General features: G+C 40.8%; 1 protein-coding gene and 1 pseudogene across 4 annotated transcripts; one reads left to right on the forward strand and one right to left on the reverse strand.

The window, feature by feature from the left end:
* The first annotated feature begins 158 nt into the window (after nucleotides 1-158).
* LOC135337974 (uncharacterized) lies at nucleotides 159-25,432 on the forward strand. 4 transcript variants are annotated; one of them, XM_064534002.1, is made up of 10 exons: nucleotides 159-327; nucleotides 1,539-1,572; nucleotides 8,345-8,674; nucleotides 8,719-8,769; nucleotides 10,919-11,016; nucleotides 13,456-13,732; nucleotides 15,595-15,925; nucleotides 19,877-20,073; nucleotides 23,753-23,836; nucleotides 25,035-25,432. In XM_064534002.1, the coding sequence occupies exons 3-10, from the start codon at nucleotides 8,353-8,355 to the stop codon at nucleotides 25,310-25,312; spliced, it is 1,638 nt and encodes a 545-aa protein (XP_064390072.1). In that variant the 5' UTR covers nucleotides 159-327; nucleotides 1,539-1,572; nucleotides 8,345-8,352; the 3' UTR covers nucleotides 25,313-25,432. The 4 variants fall into 4 exon arrangements, with proteins under 4 accessions (XP_064390072.1, XP_064390075.1, XP_064390066.1 ...); XM_064534005.1 differs by lacking the exon at nucleotides 1,539-1,572 and having other exon boundaries at nucleotides 23,756-23,836; XM_064533996.1 differs by lacking the exon at nucleotides 1,539-1,572 and having other exon boundaries at nucleotides 160-327.
* On the reverse strand, nucleotides 624-4,159 carry LOC135338164 (uncharacterized; annotated as a pseudogene).
* Nucleotides 25,433-25,603: the final 171 nt, after the last annotated feature.

Genomic DNA, 25,603 nt, shown 5'->3' on the forward strand with positions numbered 1-25,603 from the left:
GGCCACTCTAGCGAGAGGGGCTGGGATCGAGGCTAAGCTATATAATTATACGTCTATTTCTTCTTTTATTCCTCCAATTAATGTATTTTAATCTGCCTGGATTCGAGGCTAATATTGTAGAACCTAGCGTTATTTTAGAGACAACTCGGCTGGGAACGTTCCGTACCGTATAATTATGATTTCCCCCCACGGCCCCGTGGATTATCGAGGTGGATTATTGGCTGTGTACATGTAGCTGAGATTATTATAGAGCTAGAGAGGACTGGACCTTGGACTAGACCAGATCGAGAGACCCGTGTCCTTATTTCTGTGCTACCCATCAGCTAGGTAGGTCAATTAATTAGGCTATCAGCAAGTCTAGGTGTTAACCATGTAGCTCTATATCTGTGTGCATGTGTGTGTGTGTGTGTGTGTGTGTACTGCTATTCGGAGGGGCCTGGGCCATTTGTGACAAAAATGGGTAGTAGTAACTTAACTACCAAGACTTGTTTCTGGCCTTAAGTGCTGCATGCCATTAGATAACTGAGTGGTGATACCATAGATTGAAGAGAGAGGGATTGGCAACGGAACACCCTCGAAGTACCATCTGTGTTTCCCCTAATCGAGGCTAATATTTCTACGCTGTGTCTACTGAACCGGCACCGGTATCGCAATTTATTACACTTACAGGACCGTCACCGGCGCTACTGCACTGTAGAACAGAGTACCGTCACCGGTAGCCAGTACAGATCTACTTGTAGGACCGGCTTGTGCTTTCTTGTGAGCTAGCTAGCTAGCTAAAGTGCATGAACAGTATCTATTCTCTCTCATGTCCTGTTGTTGTGAAGCTTTATTTAGAAAAAGTACATGGGTCATCAATACAATAAAAATCACTGCAAAATTTAATTATTATTATTATTCTTTAGTTTGAGGCTGCCTGGTAACAGGAACGACAGAACCAGTTCTTTGCCTTGGGCCTCTTCAGAAGACCAACACAACTGAAGTGAAACCAAAGCAAACACGATTCACACGCAATAGAATCCCCTGACGTCTTCGAATTTAAGTCGTGATGGCATATGTTGCACACCCAGGTCATCTTCTTGTGCTTTTGTTTTACGACTTGTTCAACTAACATCCAGGCTTCATACGTGTAATATTTACGAATTGTTTGCACTTGTACATTTTCATCCGCAACTGCATCGGTTATCTTTTCTGGTCTACATTCGACATGTTCCTCTTCTATTAAAACTCCCTGCTTTAGAGCTGGCTCTGTGACTTTCTTGTCAACAAACCATAACAGCATCACTGTGGAACAATGAATAATAAGCATCATGTTTTACAACACAAAAATACATCAAACGCTGCGTACATAAGACTTGTGTGTGTGTGTGTGTGTGTGTGTGTGTGTGCGTGTGCACCTTCTTCCTTTCTTGATATATGAAGGCGACTGAAGCTGCATGGCTTTGATTTCTTGTCAGCGTCTTTCTTTGCTTTCTTTGCTGGTAGCCCAATTGTGGTTAACTCATGACCTCTCGGTCGCCCTCTCTTTTTCACAATAGGTACGACTTTGATTCCTGAGAATAAGGAGACTCGGTGAGTAAAAATTGCTTACTGTACCCTTGTGAAAATACCAAAATGCGAACTTCTTAGAAAGGTATTTGATGCCAACCCAGAAAAAAGAGTTAGTAGCACGTGTTTAGAATAATAATTGACGAAATGTATCACAATAAATTAAGATTGTACCCGGCCTATACTATACATTCCACCATAATTATTCATACATACCCAATGTTCCTTGGGTTGTGTTTACATTCTGTCCTCCAATGACTGGCGATTCACGCGGTGACTTGATGTCTGGTGCCACAGTGCCAGTCTCTTCAAGTGCAGCACCTTCCTTGCTTTTGACAGAGTGCTGCTCATCATTATCATCATCACCAGACTCTGAGCTGACTTCACTGACTTCACCTGAACATTATTTGTGAGGAGGTGGTGTGCATTGTTTAGAATATGGGAATACCTGTACATTACATGTCACTCAAGTACAAATAAAGTGGTATTGTGGGAAGAGGGAGAGCTACAAACAGCATTTTAAGTGGCACCACTTGCAATGAAATAATTATCAGACTCACTTTCATTCAGTTCTGCGAGCCCAACTTCTTCTCCATTCTTCCAATACAATATTAAATCTTTTACTAGCTTCATTCGCCTGTCAAATTGGTTTTTGGATGCATAGCTTGCAACTGACGCCAACTCAGCAGAAAGAATTGACATTTTTCAAAATTTTGGATGTTGGCTTAGTGAGCGGCGATGCTCCTTTCCAGTTGTTAAAACCAATGTACCCTCTGAAGAATGGGCTGAGAAAATCCGATGTGTAGATCGATAGTAAGCAGTAGTCCATCTTTCGTTACAAAGAACAGCATCATAGGTAGATATACCAAGTTGAGAGTGCAGTGCGAAAATATGGCGACAAGGCAGGAGCATTGACCTACTGAATATGCACTCGCAACTAGAAATTGTGACGTTTTTTTGTCCCTCTGATGTTTTCACAATATACACGTCACCTTCCTTTGTGATTTTCGATACCTTACCAGCTAATTCTAGCTGCTTGTGAACAAAATCAGCCGCATAATTTGTCAATAGTCGGGAGTACATACTTTCAGAACTGTCATCTCGAAATAGGTTAACTTTCACTCGTTGAAAGACCAGAGCAGCCTTATGATCACATTCAGTTCTCAATGCAGTTAAAATGACGAAAAATCTATCAACAAACTCTTCCAGGGAGCTATGGCGATTTATTACTTGCTTCAACTTTCCATTGATACTCTCCAATCGATTGTTAGTAAAATTGAGAAAGTTGCCACAGTTGGACTTCATTCCGAGAACCCATTCATCTCTAATGCTATGCCAATTTTCGTCAAAATATAACACAACTTCCCTTGGAGCAGATCTCTGGAAGTTAGCATAAAGCTCTCGATAGTGAGCTTCTGTGGTAGCGTAAGCCATTTTCTGTACCATCTCCAAGCAGAGGGACCGTTGCCCAGATGAAATCCCCATTTTTTTCACAAGTGATCTCTCTTCGTAGGCTTCTCAACGCGTGGAATAAGCATATGAGAACAGAAGCATTTGGTAGTTGCTCCTTAACAACATCTCTCTCGCCAATATCTTTGTCTGCCATCACAACTCGTACATTCTTCCAATTTTGATTATGCTGTTTGAAAGCCTCCATCATCCAAGACATGCTCTCTCTATCTTCTGTCACCAACAAGCAGACTGCCACTATTTCACTTTGACCGTTAGAATCCTCGGTGAGCATTAAATATACAGGCAGCCCTAATTCCAGCAATTTGTATGCGGCATCAAGGCATAGAAGCTCAGGGTATGCTTTAAAACATTCTTTCATTTGCTGATCCTGAAAAAATACGCCTTTCAGGTTTTTTTCACTGTCTGAGAATATTTCCACAGAAGCTCCTATGCCAAAGAGAGACTTGTGTAAGTACATGCAAGCTAGACATTAGATGGGTATTTTAGGGGCAGAGCTGTTATTCTGAAAGAATCAACATGCACTAATTATAAACGCATATAAATTATACTAATGAATCTTGCACGCCATTAGTATTAGTGACTTACCATAATGCGTCATCAGAGTATCAACCGTAGCATCTAGGCTGTTTCTGCTTTTCCTGAGTTTGGTAGAGGATGCAATGTTTGTCAGATCTTTTAAAAGAATAACATTCCCTGTCTCTCGTACTAGTTCTTGCTGCAACAGCTTTTTGTTTACATTCATCCCCAGAAGTTTAGTAGCCTTTTCTTTAGCTTCAGTAGGGAGGCTTCTTTGACGTGGTAGATGTTTAAACAGCTCCTACACATTGGAACACACAAATTATGTCTTATCAGTACATGCATGGTGATAAAACTAACCTGAGATACTTCATGGGTATGTTCCGTCGAGACACTTCCCACTTCAAAAGCAGTGCATTTTCAAGGATATATGAGCCGGACAATCTTGCCTGAAGGTCCTAAAGAAAAAGTGCCAGGAGCGAGAAATAAACAAGAAATAAACAGAGGAACACTATGCTCATGATTCATGATTCTACTAGATATAGATACGTACAGACAGATAATAAGATTTTTCGTGTTATAGTCAGTAATTATGCAACTATCAATGTCAGTCCCCACTACTCCCCCCCCTGTGGAGGACATAGTGGGGATTTGATTCAGTAAGTAACTCGAGGTGCGGGATAGGGTGGGGAATTTGACTTCCTCATTTCCTCAGTATACAAACTTACAACAGTAATATCTAGAAAATGTAACACATGCAAGTCAAATCCCGGGGTTATTAAGTACGCATTAAGTAGGGGTATGGGAGGGGAAGTAGGGATTTGATTTCAACCAGTCCCCCAGGGGTGGGGCAGTAGATATTGATGCAAATCAAATCCCCACTAAACCCCGACATACCCTGCAAGGTGGGTATAGTGGGGACTGAAATTGATAGGTGTATAACTGCATGCAATATTAAACTACGACTTACGAAGTGCACCTGCTTCCCTTCCCTCGGGGCTTAAAGGATCGACCGCCATGTATACAACAGTACTTTAATTCATAGTACTTCAGATCAGTCTTTAAAGGTCGCTCTATCCCTCTCTTACGAGCAGCAGTAATCGTTCTGGAGTCTCTCCTCCACAGCTCTATAAAAGCTTCTTTCTTGTAACATTCTACTTTCAATTCAAATTCTTCCAAGCTACTAAATTTATCTCCAATTTTAAAATTGATTGTTGAGTTGTCACTGCCAGTAGCAGGACCAGCACTAGCCATTTCTTTATAGTTCTCTAAACGATGGCCAGCCACGTGGCCGGTTCAATTGTACGCAGGACTATAGGAACCGGAGCCGGTTCTCCTAAGTCAATATTATTGATGCCGGTGCCGGTTCAGTAGACACAGCGATATTTCTAACGTGGAGTCTAAACATGAATAATTCATGAGAATTATTTTTTCTGTCAGTAAAAGTCCACAAGCAGTTCTGCTGCTAAACGTCAACTTCACCTCATTGTTGTGGCCTGTTGACGTTGGGACACAGCTATTAAAGCATACTACTTACATGTACATGTAGTAACACAACCTTAGCTATAATTATCATACATGTAGGTGCTATAGGTACACAAGCATGAAAAAGCGCTCTATAGACCCATTGCAGTGGGTGTGGTTATGACGTCACGCTTTGATACTTCAATGATAGCCGCCATTTTGGGGTACCACATCAAACAGATTTGTGCAATTTACAGGTAAAAATAGTGATTTTTGTACTTATTGTGGAAATCCTAGTAGTAGGGATAAAGACAAGAACTTCTACTGACTCCCAAGTGTCATCCCAAGTCAAAGAGACAAAGAATTAGAGCTGAGCAGCCTGAGACATGGAGAATGGCTTGTGTATTTTCTGCAGTTTTGCTGTTCCTGTAACTTTTTCATAGAATTTTCAATTCAGTTCATACTTGCACACACATGTCACGAATCATTATAGCTAAATATAGCTAACACATATAAACTTGAAAACAACTCTATGTCATTGCAATGTACACATTTCCACTAGTATAAAGCCATCTTTTCACTCTTTGTTTTCAGCCGCATTTTGAAGGATCTAGACCAATAATGATATCTAGCTTGTTCAGGTACTTCTTCTTGCCACCTTGGTCTTGTTTCAAAGATAAATAACCTTCTACAAAGGGTATCTTTTTGGTGCTAAATACTAGCCAAATTGTGTTCATTGTACGTAAAAGTCTGTTACTGGTACCTCAAAATGGCTGATATTCCAATGACATCATTATTAATTACGTTTACGTCACTGCAATGGGTCTATAGCGCTTGTGTATAAACTTTCGTGGAATGAGGTTTTTGCAGTATAGGAGCCCTTGGCAGCATGCATGTATATTAATTCGTGGGTATAAATGTTCGTGGTACATGTTTATAATCAGCAAAAACTGCGAACATTTATATATACCCTCGAGAATATACCCGCTATACGGCACCTCTAACTACTTCACGACAATCAAGATTCATTTTCTTTGTATTCACCATCAGGAGGCATATCTTTAAATGTTGGAGGGGTGAGCATGCATTAGACAATAAGTTTCGCGGGAATTTTACTTATGTAGACTTCATTGTAGAGCATCACGTGAATCGCTTCCGTTACCAATCCCGCTCTCTTTAATGATGGTGATATCACTTTCTTTAACCAAAAGGGGTGTGTCAATGCTTTTTACCACAAGCGGGGGCTGATGAGAAACAAGGAAAATCTACTTTGCCTGGCCTAATAGAAGCGCCAAGTCCACAACCTCCCCACCGACTGCTGAGTTTACACAACTTCCCACCATGTGGTTTCATGCCCCAAGATTTCTTAGGTGTTAGGCTGCAAGTTCACCCGACCTATTGGTACCTAACTAAGAATTTCAATACAAAGGGTTGGGGAGGGCGTGGCCAGACTAGGAAACCTGAGTAGGGAAGGCACGTCCATACAGACACATAGAAAACGCGTGTATTCTGCGCACTTACGTTTTGGGCCAGGCTCTCAATGCCAACATTTAGTTTATCCGGACAAAGACACATTTCAAGCAATGTAGTTTTATTGCTAGCAAGAGTTTTGCGGTTAGATATCTCGAAGAATAGCTCTTTTAAACTACATGTACATGTATAGAGACCATTTGCATGTAAGAGCTAATTGCTGTGACGTCATTGTAAAATTCATGAATTGAGACTTTACATGTGCACTGTGCGCTTGTTACTACCCGAGAAGCTCGTTGCTAGGTAGCAAGTGCGTTCTAATTAGAAAATAAGGCAGCTGCCACACTAGTCCTTGCTAAGACAGAGCTAGCTAGCGAGCTAGAGCCTGTTACTCTCTGGCCGGCCTTATAAATGGAGGATTCTTCCCAACTTGTCTGCAACACTGCTGTGTGATCAATGGACCAGTAAACAGTCAACATGCAAGCATCCTTTCTACGCATGTAACATGCATGGGTGTAATACATGCATGTAGTCTGACGCATGTAATTTCCTATTATGTGCACACTATTTCGCATAGGGACGTTGTACAAGGATGAGTTTTAAGGTTGAATGGAAAGTTTGGAGTCAGATACAGATGAAAAAAAGGCTAGCTTGCTTCGCATACCACATTACATTATACAAAAGTACATTAGAAAAAAAATTAAAAATTTTTTTAAGGAGTTTATAATTTTTTTTTATTGGCACGTACTTAATTTAGCGTTAATTACAAAATTCGCTAAAATTTGCTAAAATTAGTACCCGTTTATAATAGTAACAATAAGGTACCGACGTAAAATAGCCGAGGGTTAGCACTTCAGTGCTCTAGTTATTTAAGTAGAAACATTTTCTGCTGAATCTGCAGTGCAGTTCTCCACGTGCAAGTGAGTCTTTGTTGCAAGTCAAAAGAGTGTTCAGTTCTAGAGATATAGACAAAAGAAGCACTATTAGTGTGAGAACACAAAGACAAGAGATGACAGTTAGTTTACTGCACAGACTTCCTAGAGACCCAAGCAAGAGAGCTGAATGGCTAGAGCTTCTCCAGCTGAAGAAGAAAAGTATCCAGACACTTGTGAACCTGGTTTGAAAAATTTTCCTACAGCTAGCTTCAGCTCTGAAAAAACTCTTGCTTGAGTCTCTAAGAAGTCTCTTGTCTTTATGTTTCCCTTGGAACCTGTATTGTATGCTTGTGCCTGTATACATTCCTCGAAGGAAGAAAAGGAGACCTGCCACATGTACTAACTGTTGCAGCACATGCATGCGCAAAATGATTGGAAAACTAAAATTTTTACCAGAAAAATATCCTGATGAATATACAGACAGAAGTCATACACAGAGCTATAATTATACATGTACATGTACATTTGGCTAGCAAGCTACAGACAGAACTGTAGGTTTGTTGCAACAGCTATTTTCTTCTTTTCTGATAGAGTCTGTAATTATAATTATGCCTCGAGGCGTAGCCGCACGAGGGTTATAGTAAAGCAGAGGAGGTACGACATGGTTGACCTTTTCTCAATCGGTCTCTAGTGACCTTTATTGCATTCTTCGAGACCACAAGAATATGAAAATTAGCATTCTGCGGCTAGGAATGTGTTGTTGTACTAGCTGCACTGGATATAGCAAGCTTTCCAAGCAGGCAAATAAACGATCAAAAGAAATAAAGCAGGCAAATAAATGATCAAAAGGAATAGAAGCGCTAGCGCTAGATGAAAAACATAATGGGTGCAATAATCAATAACGCAAGACATTACCCTGCGTACCTCCTATCGATCTAGTTTTGTCTATAATTATTTTTTGCTGATTATTATTGCACACTGTACATGCATGGTTCTAGAGTTCTAGATGGAGGAATGGCCTAAAGCGACTGAGGCTCAGTTGAGCCTTGAGTGCTCAGATCAAGCTCTTCAGCAGTTGTCTGCCGAGATAGCTGGCTATAACAAATACAAGCACATGTTGGGCCTCAGTGATGCTGTGATTAATGAAATCGATCACAATCCAAGCACCTTCTACAGCACTCAGGGCAAATTTCATTCTGCTCTAAAAAAGTGGAAATCAAAAAACCTCGATACAAAAACAGCGTCTTACAGTCGATTAGTAGAAATAGTTAAGACTACCAATGATGGAGATGCTCGCAGGAAAATTCACAGAGCGTGTGTCAATGCAGGTAAGTTGATGTCATAATAAGTATTAATTATCAAATGAACAAAGGCTATAATTTTTTCATAGCAAAGAATGTCGGCTGTCTGAAATATAATGGAGGTAAGCACATGTGTATAGATACATACCATAATATTGTACTTGTACCATGATGTGCTCTGACACTAAGTAAGGTACAAATTCCATGTACCTTTCCATGGGTGTACATTTATACCCTAGGGTACATGGCTGTGGTCTCAGCCTGAAGCCCTCCCTCCACTCTTTAAGGACCAAAGTACCGTTGCGGTAACAAAAATTGTAGAAAGCACAAAAATTAATGTGCAGGTGTTTGAAGTTGTAAATGTGGTTTTGTCAAGTGCAGCACACGCACACAATATGTACAATTGCTTCTAATCAATAGGTGTTTCATAGTACAAGCCACCTGTACCATGGATATATAATTATGTGTGTATTTTGTTTACCTCGTGCAGTTGTATGTATTCCCTCGGGTTACAAATCCAATACACCCTTGAATCCATGGTACAACTATTACATGTACATGTATGTACATACACCTGCACATGCATTCCGCATGATCCTCTATATAATAACAGAGGAGTATCAAACTCCCACGCACATTCCATTCTACATCTAGGAGTAGGACTAAAATTCACTGAATACGTCACCCTACTGGAGTTTGCAGAATCTTTGCAACACACCAGTAAAAGCATAGAACGTTTACGCGTTCCGTACATGTATATGGGTTTTGTGTACACATTGTAGTATCTGTTTTACTACTTAAATGTGTAAGCACTAGTAAGGAACCAGAGGAGGTACGACAGGCGCGGTGCAGCTCAAGCAATTAGCCTTTGATTGAGCAATAATTATTATCCGCCCACATCGTATGTTTTTGCTGAGAGTAATCAAAGGCTAATTACTTGAGCTGCACCGCACCTGTCGGACCTCCTCTGGTAAGGAACTATAGTGCTCAACACTTATTCATGTGTTGCGAAGATACGCAACTCCAGTAACACTTGTAGTTGTGTAAACTGTTCGCCAGAAATAAAATAAAATTTGGGCTGGAGGACAAACCACAGCATGGACCGTATCATTTTTAACTCTACACATACGCACCCACTTAAAATGTGGTTTGAGAGTGAAATAGTATGACATTACTTGTACCGTAATGTGGTTTGTACTACAACTGCCAATGAAAGCACCGCGAGTGTGCTGAGGTGTCAAAGCTACCATAAAGCTACTAGTTATTAGCATATATTTTTATATGCACATTATTACCGTATAGCGCGAAATTTTCGAGGGGCGAAATTTTCGCGGATATCATGGGTTAGCAATCCTACACGAAAATTAAGTCTACGAAAATTGTTCTTTATTAAAATTATAACATTTAAAGGTGTGGCTTCCGGTAAGCAGTCATTCTGCGAACATTGTGCAACGAAATGCTTTTAGAGGCCAATCCACCAAATATAAGTGCCTCGAAAATTTTGCGCTATACGGTTATCATGATGAACATTTTGCATTAATTGCATCCAGGTATAATCCAGACTAAAAGTGTATAGAAACTCTTACATGTACTTGCACTTTATTGATCCTTGAACAGCTGTAGCAGTCTACACAGACAGACACACATGCAGTGGCGTAGCCAGGGGGTGGCGAAGGGGGCAAATGCCCCCCCTTTTTCTGGATCTCTACTGCTCTGCTCAGGTTAGTGTAGCTGATTATCTTGCTGAGCACTCCCTTTCTTCCGAATCTTGCTGCAGTTAGCTAGCTAGTAGGCAAGCAAAATAATTTAGTCCCTAAACTGTGAGCTATTCTGGTCTAAATCTATGGACAGTTCTTGTTCTTTGCTAAACTAGCTTCTTCTATGCAAATAAAACATCACGCCACACCCAACTAGGTAGAGAAGTAAATTATGCCGTCATAATTAAGAGGCGTGGCTTCTGATCAAAATTTTGGCACTGCGCGGCTGGTAAATTTTGTCCCCTCTTCCAAAAAATCCTGGCTACGCTCCTGACATGTATACAAACACACTACTGTATACCTCGCTTGCTCATGCGCACCGAGGCATAATAATGCTGTGTCCTAGCAACGAAACATACGATAGCAGGTACATTTAGTGATTTTATTTTGCTGTATGATTGTGTTTACGTGTGATACATGTAGATTGAAGCATGCAGGGACAGTTCCTAGATTATTAATCCCTAACCAAATCATCTACTCACCAAACGTATACTGTAATCGAATGTCCTTATAGGCTTAAAATCCGATGAACCACCACCGTTAGAGCAACTGAGGAGTCATGAGCCTGCCCCAGAAATTCCCAAGCCTCCTGAGGAAGCACCTGACAATAAGGTACAGCTTGGTGCGGTTTTCTCTGTACATGACATTGTATATGTGATTCCCGTGATTTGCCAAGCCATGAGCTACATGCATGTACATGTATATTGCATAAGTGGACCCACTTCAGGGCTGAATTCAGGATTTTATGCCAGGGAGGCAAATGAACAATGTAGGAGGGGGAGAAGCCACCCGCGGCATAATATGTTTCATTGCATACTAAACTAGGGGGATCCGGGGGCATGCTCCCCCGGAAAAAAGAGGGCTGATGCATCCCTGCACTTCTACGACGTGGGGCGGTGTATTACAAGTACATGTAGGCTGCACACTTCACAACTAGAGCACTAAAGTGCAAACCCTCGGCTGGTGACATGATAATAAAGAAACCAGAAGAGTGATGATGCGGTGCATGTAGCATACATGCTAGTCATACATGTATGACTAGCACAGCAACTCAAGAGCAATAAAACTAAACCAGACCAGCTGGAGGCATGCTGAAACATTGAGTGGTACATGTCACATGAGACATATACTGTGGACTGGGATCACAGCAAAGAAGCCTGGAGTCTTAGACTTAGAGAGGTATGGCTCCTACCAGGCTGGAGTATATAGGATCCAGAGTCAGCCAACAACCAGTCACAATTTTAGCTTTCTACTATCAATTGTTCCAGGTACGGATCACTTCAGCTGCAACTACGTAATCAAGGCCATGTGTAGCTAGCTACATTGTAGCTGCCAACATGCAAGTTCAAGCTTCTTAGCTTTTGCTCAACAAAGAAGCTTCAACATCAAAATCTGCCACTATTTAAACCAAGATATTGTTCTGTGAAGGCTATACATGCTGTAAACGCAGCACTGTGGTACCCAGGTGAGTAGATATACCTGTGACAAACAAACAAACAAACAGACCAACGGGCTACTATACCCGTGGCCGCCCACGCGCGCCTCGGGTAATAATTATACATCTACATGTATGCCCCATGCATGCATGTTTTCTTATACGTTAACGATATAGATATCAGGGCTATGTTATACATGTAATAGAATGTTTTGCGAGCATCAAACATATGCGAAATTTGTGAGGGTTGATCGATAACCACACGATCCTTGCCAGAACGCAATACAAAAATAATGTTTAGATAGCAAAAAAGGTCAAATTTTCTGCTGATTAGACTCATTCGCAAAGGTTTTTCACCAGCAAAATATTCTAGATAATAGTTATAGGCTGAGTCCAAGGTCTTTATGGGGTTTTGAGAACCGAAGTTTGCTGATTTTCGTGCTTCTCTAGATGCTGAAATGAAGCGACTTCAATCTGCTGGTGTTGGCTCTGTACGTAAGCAGGCTGAACCACTTTGCCTTGAAGAAGAAGAGGGTTGCTGTGGGAGAAAAAACTGTTAGGAGACCACAGCCCGGACGCTCTTTTGAACACAATAGTTGTTCATGAATGGACTGTATTTTGCATTGCACAGTGGAGGTGAGCACAGACAACTTCACCATAATCCTTGCCATGCAGATTGAATTTGTGAGCCTCGAAATGAACAATCATTCCTCAGATACAGGGAAGACGTATCGAAGAATCCTCCCAGAGGATTGAAAGGACGCAAGTTCAAACCCAAAGTAGTGGTTCACTATTCAAATCCCGAAAATCCTCAGAGATGCTTTGTTGAGCTGTTTAAGAGATACAATAGCTTGTGTCCTCATGATCGCCCGAGCAATGCGTTCTACCTCTCTCCTCTGACAAAACCTAAACAAGATTGCTGGTTTTCCCGAGCACCTTTGGGACACAACACCTTGAAGAACATGGTGAAGAACATGTGTAAAAAAGCAGGAATACAAGGTTTCAAAACGAACCATTCGCTCAGAGCCACAACTGCAACCAGGTTGTACTCAAGTGGTGTTGATAAACAACTCGTAATGGAGCGTATAGGCCATCGCAGTATCGAAGGGATCAGAAGCTACAAGCGAACCTCCTTAGAGCAGCATGAAAACATTTCAGACATCCTACACAGTAAAAAGTCCCTGTAGCCAGAAACCAATTCACAGAGTCTTATCTGCCATCTCTGCCTCCTCCAATGGCTGCCACCACATTTCCGTGCTCACAAGTGTCGACAAACAACGTAAGCGCACCTCGCACCTCATTCTCAAGTGATGATCATGCAGGAGTATTCTACATAAGTTCATGCTCAAACATATCTAATCATTCCAACTAACTGTGAACTCTGAACGTCATTATAATTATCGACATTTACATAATTAGTCAATTCAGTATGATTGTATGTATCATGTAAAAAATGTTAAATGCATGTAGTAAACATATAATGGACCTCCATAGAAGACCTCTGAATGTCTGAGAGGTCGAAAGGACCTCCAAGTAACCAATCAGATTGCACCATTTGTGACAAGCATTTTCTAATAACACGGTATATCTGTACATGCATGTGCTTGTACATGTAGGTGCCTGAGATTCAGCAATTTTGCTACATTCACGAATCAACCCGACGTCACTTGGTATGGGATGTGAAGCAAATTTCTGAGCTGAAAGTGCATTTTCTGAACCCTGACATTCTAGAGAAGGAGCACTGGAAGTGTGGGCATGCGGGTCCCCTGACAGTTGACACTATCCTGGCTTGGGCCACTGTCTGGAATAGCCATGCTGAAAAGTACCCACATATTGCTGATGAGCTAGCAACCGCTGACACAGCTCAAATAAGAGTGTTTTTTACCAGCAACAGTAAGTAATTATTTTCAGCGGGGCGATAATTATAAACCCTCCCCAATAGCATCGCCCTGATACAATGTACATCTATCATGCAAGATAAAGATTATATATACCGTATTTACTTGATTAAACACCCATCTCGTTTAAACGCCCATGGTGATCAAGCTGTCTTTGTCAATAAACGCCCCTCTTAAATAATCGCCCATGTATGGGGCGTGGCACTGTGTGTGGAGCTGAATTAGCTTGTGGAACCAGCTAAAACAATGGCAGCATAGAATAAATAGAGGGAGTTATGATGGCAGAGAGGACACAGAGGGAGTAACGCCACTCCTACGACTTAAGATTGAAGCTGAGAGCTGTAGCAGCAGTCAAAAAGAGCATAATAACTGCTGATGAGCAAGAGTTTGAAGTATACAAACAATAAATGCCCGTTTTGAATAAGCGCCCATCTCGTTTAAACGCCCCCTCTACAGATGTTGCTAGGACGTTTAATCAAGTAAATACATTACATGTACAGTGGAACCTCTTACCCTTAAGGTGACATTCTCAGGTATTTTTTTTGCAGTATATAGCACGGGAAGTCCTTTTATAGTGCTGAAGTCACATGCCATAATTAATCGGATTTATTTACTGATTCACTCCGTATCTTAGGTGATTTCCAGTGAATATGAGCCATATTTTACTTCCCCCAGGGAAGTATGGAATATGGCTCATATTTTTACTTCCTACAAGCACTATTCAACTTTTAAATCATCTTGACAATTTGTACACAGTAAAATAGCAATATAGCACGCACAAAGTTTTTGTAGACTAGATGTATGTTGTGCTATTGTCGTATTGACCTGAGCTAGCTAGCAGTCTAAGCTCATGAGGCTTGAAACACTGCAGTTCAATCCTTGCTCTGTGTTTCTAGTCAAGGCTGTGGCGCAGAGGTACTGTACTAGGTAGAGGAGTTCGAGTACAGTGCATGCAGTGTTGGTAGACTTGTGCAATGCAAATTCAAAACAGCAGCTGCTGATATTGGTGGGCGGGTCTGGTCAAAGTTTATGGCTTCCAGTAGAACCTAGCTGCTTGGAGAAGTAGCTAGCTCTCATACTTGACAGCTGTAGCTGTTCTAACTGCATATTCTGAGGCACAACTGTGAGAGCAAGCTTGACTGTCTCCATTGATGTTCAAATGACTGTTTTGCTGTTTTTTTCAGTAAATAAATCAGTTGTTGACTGGTTGCCTAGTAATTATGGTTTATAAACAACCTCAGCCTCGGGCTACGCCCTCGGCATTGGTTGGTTATAAGCCATAATTACTAGTCAACCAGTCAATAACTATAACATACCACACCTACGTGTATTAGGAGGGTATGCACCCAGTGTATCCATGCTATACTGTGGTTACATATCCCATCAGCTGCGTCCCAGAGTAACCACACTAGCAGAGGATGTAATAATTATGGGTGCATATAATTATTATCCGTAAGTAGTTGTGGTGTGGTACCGGTGACATAATTATTTTCGCGGGTAGCTGCTATTTCTGCGACTGAGAGTAAAATCGATTCGCAAAAATGTGTACTTGCGGATAATTGGAAAATGTAATTAAAACCACTGGCGAGTAATTAGAAACGTTATGATAATTTCACAACTTGAAGGATTTGGCAGAATACCAGCAAAATATGATAAACAGTGAAATCGCAAACAAATCTACGTGTACCTGAAAATATGTCACCTTCTTCAGGTACATGTACCTATAGTACATAAAGCTAACAACTAGCTTGTACATACATGTAGTACGCACATTTTAAATTTATGGTGAAGCAATTGTTTGTGCCCGGCTGTGTGTATAGCAATTAAGGCTTTGACTTTCTACATGTATGCCTACAGGAAAAGTGATGTCCTGGTCGAAGGTTGGAACCGCAGCAACTTGGGAAACTGATAAAAATATGGCGACAATGGTCTTCAACTTGTATGGCATGACAAAAGCTGTCCAAAGAAGCATAGTGATTCATGAATTTGGCCATGCCTTGGGACTGGATCACGAGCATCAACGATCCGACTTCTGGGATGTCTTGCAGCCATTCACTATCGGAACAAATCAAATGAAGAACGGAGACAGTGGGCGTTGCATATCAGCTTCTGAGGCTGTTTTCAATCTCAGGGAAACGATTGGAAGTGATCGAACTGAATATGACAGCAAGAGCATCATGCATTACTGGTAAGTGACTATTCTGTATGCATGTTAGAACACCTCCAAATGGTGCATGCCTGGTCTAAATTTATGTTACCATCTGGCCCACTGCTAAAAAGCTAAAAGCTCGGCCTATTTTAAGTAATTTACCTACTGGCTGTAATAATACGAAATACAAAAATAAAGATGTATACCGTAGAAACTGGATTATTGGCGCATGCGCTTTTGGGGTCAATAGCAGAGCTCTATACGCTTACATGTATATTCGAGAATACGCCTATAATGCAGTCATTTCGAGCCCCACCCAGCAACCGGATGTCTCTGTGATGAGAGCTGACTTGCAAGCTGGCTTGAAAGTGAGCAAGCAAGACAAGCAGGCAACCCTAACTGGATCTGTATCATACTATTATATTGCAGTTCATTTTGCAAATCATAGCCAGCTAGTAAGTATAACATATTGACCATGAACTTGGAATAAAAGGACCTCATGTACGTCTCACATTCTCTCAGCCATGATCAGACAAGGTAACAGCATGCCCAGACAGTCCTTCCAGATGGATATTACCAGCTATAATTATAGCTATCGTGCACTGTACAAGCTAACTAGCTCATAGATAAACAAAATTAGCTGAATTAATTCTAAAATTTCACTAATAGCCTTCGTATAATTGGAAAAGCGCTTCAATTCAAATAAAAAGCCTACAGTTGACCATGCACTTAAAATAAAGATACGCTTATAGTCGAGTAAGCGCTAATAATCCAGTTTCTACGGTATCCTATTTCCTCCGTACAGAGATGCTCACGGTGTAATAGTCATTCATGGTGATATAATTTATATCACTGATATTTCCCCATTGCGACCAGACATGTACATTTTGTAGATAATTTTCTGCCCTCTTGCACGCTAGGCTGCCATAAAGCTTTACAAAATGAAAGCACCGCAGGTACTGATGCCTCGGTGGAGATGCCACGGTGGAGATGCCAAAGCTACATAACAAATAGCTGATGAACATTTTTGCAATAATTATTTTGCTGCATGCAAACTCAAAGAGTGGGTAATGATCGACCATGATTGTCGTTAAAAACGATCGATGCCAAAAGTTAAAGTCTAAAATTAATGGCTGCCATCAGCAGAGCCTTGCAGCTCTCTTCCTCACTCTTGCAGCTACCAATAGCTAGCGTTCTAGTGCAGAGCTAACTACTAAGTAGAGTAGTAACACTCGGTAAACAAGTTTGGCTACGTGCTCTTCTGAAAAGGCTGCAATGGCATTCCAAGTAAGCAAAACTAGGCATAACTCGAGAATGAAGCATTATTTTGCAAATCCACGAATTAAAATTCAAGTAAACATGACTAGAAGCCTATAGAAACTCTTGATTCATCCTTGAGCAGCTGTAGCAGTCTACACAGACACACACACAGACACACAAACACACTACCGTATACCTCGCTTGCGCATGCGCACCGAGGCATAAAAACCATTTGCAATGTGAAAAATTTCTTGGATTGACCAGGGAACAGTGTCAATTACATTTTGTAAAATTTACTTTAGTTTTATTATGAGCCTTCGTTCTTGATTTATGCCTAGTTTTGTTTGCCATTGCAGCCTTTTTAGAAGAGTGCTTATAGCAAAACTTGTCTATGGAGTGTTGCTACTCTACTTAGTAGATACATGACATAATTATACAGTGTACTACGCTAGGTGTTGGTAGCTGCAAGACAGGAATGAGAATGAGCCTTTATCAGTAGGTTTTACATAGGATTGGCAGTGGGTTTGCCCGTGTTTAGCAATATTTCAATTATTTTGACTCATGTTCAAACTGTTCGGAAAGGCCACATCAAGGAACTGGCTAGACAGATAGTTTATTTAGCCTTTTCTTTCTTTGTATCTCTCATTTCATAATCCATGAACATTTTAATGAATGAATATTGTCATTTTAAAAATTGTACTATTTTGACGTTTCACCGCTCTTTGTCTGACTGACTAAGTAAGTAAGTAAGTGAGTAAGTAAGTTTCTTGCCCAGCATTTGCTCCAAGTACAGCCATCTCCAGGACATTCTGCACAGGGTTTCCAAACGACTACAACCTGGATTACAAAGCGCTACTTCAGATTTGCGATTGCTTCCACGAGGCAGATGACCTCTCAGTCTCTATTTCTCTTACCTAGACAATTCCGCCATCTTTAATGACTCAGCAATTATTGCGTTGTGGCCAAATAATAGATAGGCGTGGCTAAGAAACCGTGCGCCCACTGCTGTGCTTTTCCAGAGCCTGAGGTGTTGCTTTACTTCACACTGTTCAGCTCTAGCTCCCTTTCTCTGACAGGCATGCTATATGCACTGGCTAGATATCATGCTCTTAAAATGGCTGTCATTTAACACAAATTCAACATATCAAGCAATTAATAGTATGATATTATCCTATGGATACTGAAGATTATCACGAGTCTGTGCCAGTAACTGCACGAGTGCCTGCAAGGCACGAGTGACAGTTACTAGGCACGGACGAGTGATAATCATCAGTATCCATAGGATAATGCATTTATTGCTTGGCAACCAAAATGCAAGTTGAATCTGCGCATGCGCAACATGCGGTTGCTTTATCAACCAGAAGAATGCGTAGCAACAAAATTGATTTCTCCCAGTTGAAGACGAGTTTAAGAGAAAGAAAACAGCTAGAAAGACAAAGAAATAAGACTCTAGAACACCAAGAGAGCTTGCAGAAGGCTACTTAAAGATTTTGTAGAGAACAGACAAGAAAAAAGACAAGAAAAACGTTGACAACCAGCAACCCGTTTTGAAAATGGATAGTTCTGAAGGATAAACAGCATGTGCTTGCTTTCTATCATGCTCCAGTGTATCAGAAGAGGAAACATGCACCGCTATAACTGAAGAAAAGTGTGACAACCGTTTTTGAAGCCAAAACGACTTTATACAAGCCTGAACAGGCTTATATGGTGGTCCAGTACACTTCTACATGTGCAATACTCCGCTCAAAGCACCCACTTCCAACACTGATGCCTGTTTGATGCGTTAAATATGAACACTGACAACCTCCTGACCCTCAGCTTCACTGCAAAAATAGCACAGAAGTGATACAGAGCATCAGAAAACAAGAAAAGAGACTGATAAACATTGCAATGCATGATTATAAGTGTGTAAACTATGTTTTTTCTTGTTCTCTCACTGCTGAAAACGTTTTATTCCAAATAAGAATCACTTCCTAGTGTGCAATAACAAGTGTGCAATAATACTTCCGGGTGTGCAATATGGAAAAATATCTGCACAGTCGGTGATGAGTCGCTTCCTGTGCAATTTGAATGTAAAACGCTGATGTCAGCACTTATTAAAAAGCAATAATACTCATTATTAGTCCAGAGATATTCGAGAAGATATCTGATTAGTTCTGTCTTTTCTTCTTGAACTTCTGTACTGCCTCTTGACGTTCCACTTATGCATGTCATGATACGTAAATTTATACTTCTGCACTGAAAAACAAAGGGAATCCGACTAGAAAAAGATTTTCAATGTGAAAAATTGCTAGGATTGGCCAGGGGAACCACAAAAAAGCGTGGAAACAAGAAATCAGACGAGAGCATAACTCCAATCCGTTACAACGTCATGAACATGTACAATACATAGTATAGACTGTGTTCCAGATCCATCTACCAGCTTCCATCCACCACATCATTCCATGCAGGTCACCAGTACAGTAATTCTACAGTAAATCATCATGATTATAATTATGCCTGCACAATGGATGTATAATAAATATATATAAGGATTGGTCTGATTATAGATGTATAATAAATATATATAAGGATTGGTCATGTACATGTAACTCATAATTTTTTTGATGAAAATAGCAAGGCACCTGTCAGGCGAGCTGTTTTCAGCAGCTATTGAAGTACATGTATGATCGGCATGCAAACAATATTAATAATTAATTTTGGCTCAAAGTGATTTTGAAATTATTGTAGGTTTGACATGAACTGGTTGCTACCCGCCTACCGTTCTCTTGCCAACATTAAAACAAATACACAACTGACTGTTGCTCAGAAGAAAGTACTTGAGGGTGTACATGCTCATGACTGCCGCAAAGGAGCACAATTGTCAAAAAATCCTTCGATACTGGATTATACGACTCTAAACAAGTCCTATGCAGCTATGTCTCAAGGTGAGCTGCATGTACACTGTAGCATAATTACATGCATGAAGTATTGTTCTGATCATCTTATAGTCTGAGAATTTCACCAATATTGTTTTGATTTACCACATAATTATGCCTCGAGGCGTAGCCGCACGAGGGATACGGTAAAGCTGACTGTGTGTGTGTGTGTCTGTGTGTCTGTTCCAGCTGTAACTGCTCAACGGTTGCAATGCGACAAAAGCTAACAGCTTCTATAGGCTTCTAGGCACGTTCTCTTGGATTTTGATTCGTGGATTTGCAAACTAAAGCTTCTTTCTCGAGTTATGGCTAGTTTGACTCACATTGAAGGCTGTTGCAGTCTCTTCAGAATCTTTCATAGCATCATCTGTTCGCACAAACTTTCTATTCAACATAATGAGTTAGCCTTGCACTAAAGCGCTAGCTTTTTGTTAGCTACAATACTCAGAAAATATCTGTTAAAACAGCTAGCTAGCAATACAGTAGCCATTTGTGAAATTGATCTCTTTGGACCACACCCTTTAATTATTCCTGTGGATGTAATGCGCATGCGCGCTCATTCCCCATGTGTGAGAAATAACATCCAAGATCCAGATCCAGATCCTCCTGGCAGAATCATCTTTGTCTTGAGTGCCTGGTAAGCCACAAAACACTACCATATAACAATATAGATAACAATAATTTTTTTTATGCATTTACACAGGTCTTTTCTTCTTAGATATTATATACACTGAACTACAGATCCTGGAAGAATCAATTTTCTTCTTTCTTGAGGTCCTAGTAGACCACATAATACAACAATAGATGCATGTAAATAAGTCTTTTCTTCTCAGTGACTTTATATAGATAATAAGCTAACTTTAATATAAAATTCATTATAGAAACTAATATAACACTCTAATACTTTTCAGCGAAAGCAAAAACATGGCGAGAGGCATTAGCACAGCGCCAGCTTGAACACTAGTATATACATGTATCTATGTACTTATAATTACATGTTTTAGACTTTAATTAACGTTATTACTACTTTTTTCCGTATACTTGAATCTGTGGCTTATGCCCTCCATTGCGTTGTCGAGAAGGCTTGCACATGCACTAGTCAGAAGCCAGATCTCAACTGCCTCTACGATGGTCGTATGGTCGGGTTATCTTCCAGTTGGAAGTACAAAGACTTGCCATAGCCTATACAGGAACCAAGCTCAGACATTCCGACCATTCGACCATTTGTACATGTAGAGGTAGATGAGTACAAAGACTTGCCATAGCCTATACAGGAACCAAGCTCAGACATTCCGACCATACGACCATTTGTACATGTAGAGGTAGATGAGAGCCTCTTCTGGCTTCTGAGTAGTGTGCCAGCTTTCTCGCAATGGAGGGCAGCCAGCCACAGCTAGCTAAACTACATATATAGTACAATGTAGATAGTACATTGATAGTACATAGGCGTGGACGGCCACGCCTATGGTTACTATCACCCATGCAATAGATACCAGGCCGTATTTTATCAGCCTGGGGCTGAGGCTAGAACATGCAGGAGCCCAGTGGAGTTAGTGGGCGACATGTCTTCTTAAGTTTTTCAGTAATTTTTATAATCCTTTTTTCCTCAGATCTTCAAAGGACCAGTGACACAAAACTATTAATTAGCTTTCTTTTACTTCTCGAAGACAACTTACGTATTAAGGGCGTATAAAAAGAAGAGGGCATGCAACTCGCTATGTACTGTATGTACTCAGCATACTTCATATCAGAGGCCAGATATAGTTTACAATTATGTGAACAAGTGGGTGGTGTTATGTACGGAGTGGGCGTGTACATAGAGCTGCCTAGCCTAGTTCAGAGGAGGTACGACAACATTACGTGTGGGACAATGGACTGTAAATTAACATGCAGCAAAGATGTGGTGGTGGGCGTGGCCTTTATCATTCAGACCACACCTACAATACTATTTACTGCTGTTGATAGAAATTTCATTGTCCGCGCACGTGATGTTGTCGTACCTCGTCCTCTGAGCCTAGTTTACAATGTAGTACAGAAAAGCATCATGACCAGTAGTCCAGCCAGACCCCAAGACAACCCCTTTAAGTGTGAAGTTAGTCACTGGACGTATTGTTAAAAAGTACCAGTTCAACTCCTGGTAGATCTATTAATGCAGTGGACAGGACTTTCGTATCTTCTTGGTGCTGCTGAATGCACTGCCTTTAATACTGCTAGTACGAGCCATACTGCTGGTTTTATCAACGCTGAATGCTGCAATAATTGAGCTAAAGTCTATTTGGAAGTTGTGTGGTCAATTATGGCTTCATTTATGCTTTACGGTTGACAAGTATGCCAGTAACTTCTGCATGGAAAGTGACTGGTTAAGCTCGATCAGCATAATTATAGTGATAGAAGCGCTTTTTAACAAGAAATCCAATACTATGAAACTTTGAATTTCAGTGCAGTATGACAAAGTTATAACACGAACGTCAACAACACTTTCCCCAAAATCCATTCATTGCTATGTCCAATCGGGCACCTTCAGAAGTGTTAGCTGTAGTAGCAGATAAGGTCTCCTTATTAATTTTTGTGATGGGATGTAGATCAGGCTCCACCCTCACGTCATGGCATACCTCAGTCAGAACTGAAGCTGTTAAGTCCCTTGTTTCGTTATGCCTAATAATAGGGAAAGCCCCTCTTGGGTAAGGGATAGCATGCTCAACCGAGAACCGGGAACAAGTTGTGAGTAAGCCTGCAGGCATCTGGAATGTGATGATACTAATGTACATGTATCTCTAAACGCACTCTTGTGGAGGTTGAACCCATACTCTTGTAATGATATTAGCATTGAGCCAAGAGCAACTATCTTGTGTTTCCTTTCGGATGTCCCATTTGTTCTGAAGCTATTGTGATATGGTCTCTATGGGGTAGTTTTGTGATGATGGGGATGGTATCACTTTCTGTAGAGGTTCAGTTACTTTCCGGGAATCGTCGAAGTAGTGGTTACAGGTTGATGAGTTCAGCATACTAATTCCACCGAGCTCTGCAGGGAGGTCTAAGATTCCTCTCTGTGTTGTTTAGAGGTGGTTTGCCGGTGAGAGCTAGATGACAGCAAGTTTCTTCTAATGATTTCCTCAATCTCTCCCAAGAGATGGCAGATGTTCAGTACGGTCCTTGTCAGGAAAGACCATCTACTGCTCCAGCCATGTGTGTATGCTGCGTGTGGTTGTGTGCCGGCCCATTGGCACAGTTTGAGGAGCTCCGCTTTCCAGGTTTCAAGTTTCGTATGTACAAAATTCTCTACATCTGTAGGTGTCACCAATGCCGATAGGTCTCATACCTGGGCATTTTTCTAGGGCAATGAGACGACATGCTAAGAGCCTTGGTGGTTAGAGTCTTTCCAATCATACGCTTCAAGGCCCAAAGGCTTTCAGGGCTTAGTAGAACCCTCACTATACGTTCGGTCTCCCGGCCTTTGGGCTTCTTAAATCACATAGAAACTTCCTAAACAATGTACAAAATGAGGGGCTATTTGAAAGAAATTATGGAATTAAAACAACCGTGAGAGCCTCAAGTCCAAACACACGTACAGGAAGTTTGTTTACATTTACATGTATAATTATGTACGTGTACATGTAGTTGTGTATCGAATGATCATATTCTGTGGTCGTTTTCTTAATTCCCATGGAACTTTATCTCCCACCTGCAGCAGTCGCTGGTGAACATGTTCAGCTTCCACCTGTGCTTTCACTGTCTGCTCGGCCTGCTGAACTTGAAGCTGTTTCATTCGACGGTATATAGAGTGTCATAGAGTATTTGTTAACATGTACGTATAATTATACCGTATAGAGGGTATATTTCGAGGGTATAAATGTTCGTGGTTTTCGCGGATTAGGCATGAACCGCAAATTTAATATTTCATGCATGCATGCTGCAAAAAAGGCGCTATTCCACGAAAATTAAATCTGTGAAAACCTTTCTAAAGGCACATCCGCGAAAATTTATACCCTCGAAATATACCCGCTATACGGTAGTTACCACACAAGAATGAGTGCAGTTGAACCTCCCTTACCACCTCCGAAGAGCAATCTTCGGCTATAAAACGGCCAATTTATGTTCAAATTAGTTATAGTTATTAACTGGGTTGCCTAGTAATGTTGGCTTATTACCAACCAATGCCGATGGCATAACAGCTGATATTTATAAATACCTATCTATACTAGGAGAATGTACAACATTGTGGAGCGAGCGTGCGCGAATTGTGCATATATCTGGGTTGTAGATCCAATTAACTCAAAAGAAGTTGGTAAAGGATTATGAGTCTCAAAACCAATTATCGTGCCGGTCCATGACATACATACATACATACAAACAAACATGCGGACAGAATTGCAACAGTGAAGACTAGGTAGGGACTCGCTTTGCTCACCCCTATAATTAATCACTGTGGTTATATATGTCGTACATACGTTATAGTACAGTAGAACCTCGATTATCCGGCTTAAAAGTTTATTTTTAATCAATTCGGAAAATGGGCGTGTCCCTGAAATGTGCATGCGCATTGCAGCTGTTACTATGGAGACAGGTCTGCTTATGTTCGGCGCATGCGCAGAACCATGTGGCACTCCTGTTTATCAATAAAGTTGGTGGATCAAGGCGTGGTTTATCTATTCGATTATCCGGTTATCCGGCCTGCCTCTGGAACCAAGGTGTATGGAATATGGGCCGTCTGTAAGGGACACGTACTGCATTAAATACCTATCTATATTAATGACTGTGCTTATGCCCCCCCCCCCATTGACTAAACGTACAATTTATTACATGTTTTATTATGTGGCTCGATCAAAAGTGATCCAAAGTGTCCTTTATCTTGTTCTACTGTATTAATTTGGCGCTAACATATTATTATTACTGTAACCCTGCATGTATACACTATAATACCGTAACTTACATGTAATTATGTTCGATACCTGACTTTCCTTCTAATGCAGTACTGACTATGGATCACTTCACTACTATTTTCGAGATACTTAAGAAAACAAATAAGGAATGGTACAACATAGGTCTCGGACTTAATGTGGAGATGGATGAGCTTGAGAAGTTTGAAGATAATTTTCCAAATGATAACGTTAAGTGTCTGAGAAAGATGTTGACTCGTCGCATACAACAAGGTGGTCTGACTCGCTCCCTACTGTGTGAAAGCCTAAGGCGACCTTTAGTGAAGAGAAGTGATGTAGCTGATGAAGTTCAGACTGCAAAGCTCTTGTAGCTACATGTGCATGTACCTGCACATGTAGTTGTTAAGATTGTGAGTTTTGTACCAGAATATTTTTACTTTTGTGTTTTCAAATTGTCATAACTGCATGATGTCCAATTATTTTCATTACTATGTTGTCGAGGTAACAGGGTGTAATATATTTACATGGTTGCGTAGCCATGATTTGGTATTAAAGGGGTCGTCGTTCTATCAATACAGTGTAGCATAAGAATCCTCATGTCTTATGCAATACCGTATACCGTATAGCGCCGTATACCGTATAGCGGGTAATTTTCTGGAGAC

The sequence above is a fragment of the Halichondria panicea genome, chromosome 1, assembly GCF_963675165.1.
Source record: "Halichondria panicea chromosome 1, odHalPani1.1, whole genome shotgun sequence".
In the NCBI taxonomy this organism is placed as follows: Eukaryota; Metazoa; Porifera; class Demospongiae; order Suberitida; family Halichondriidae; genus Halichondria; species Halichondria panicea.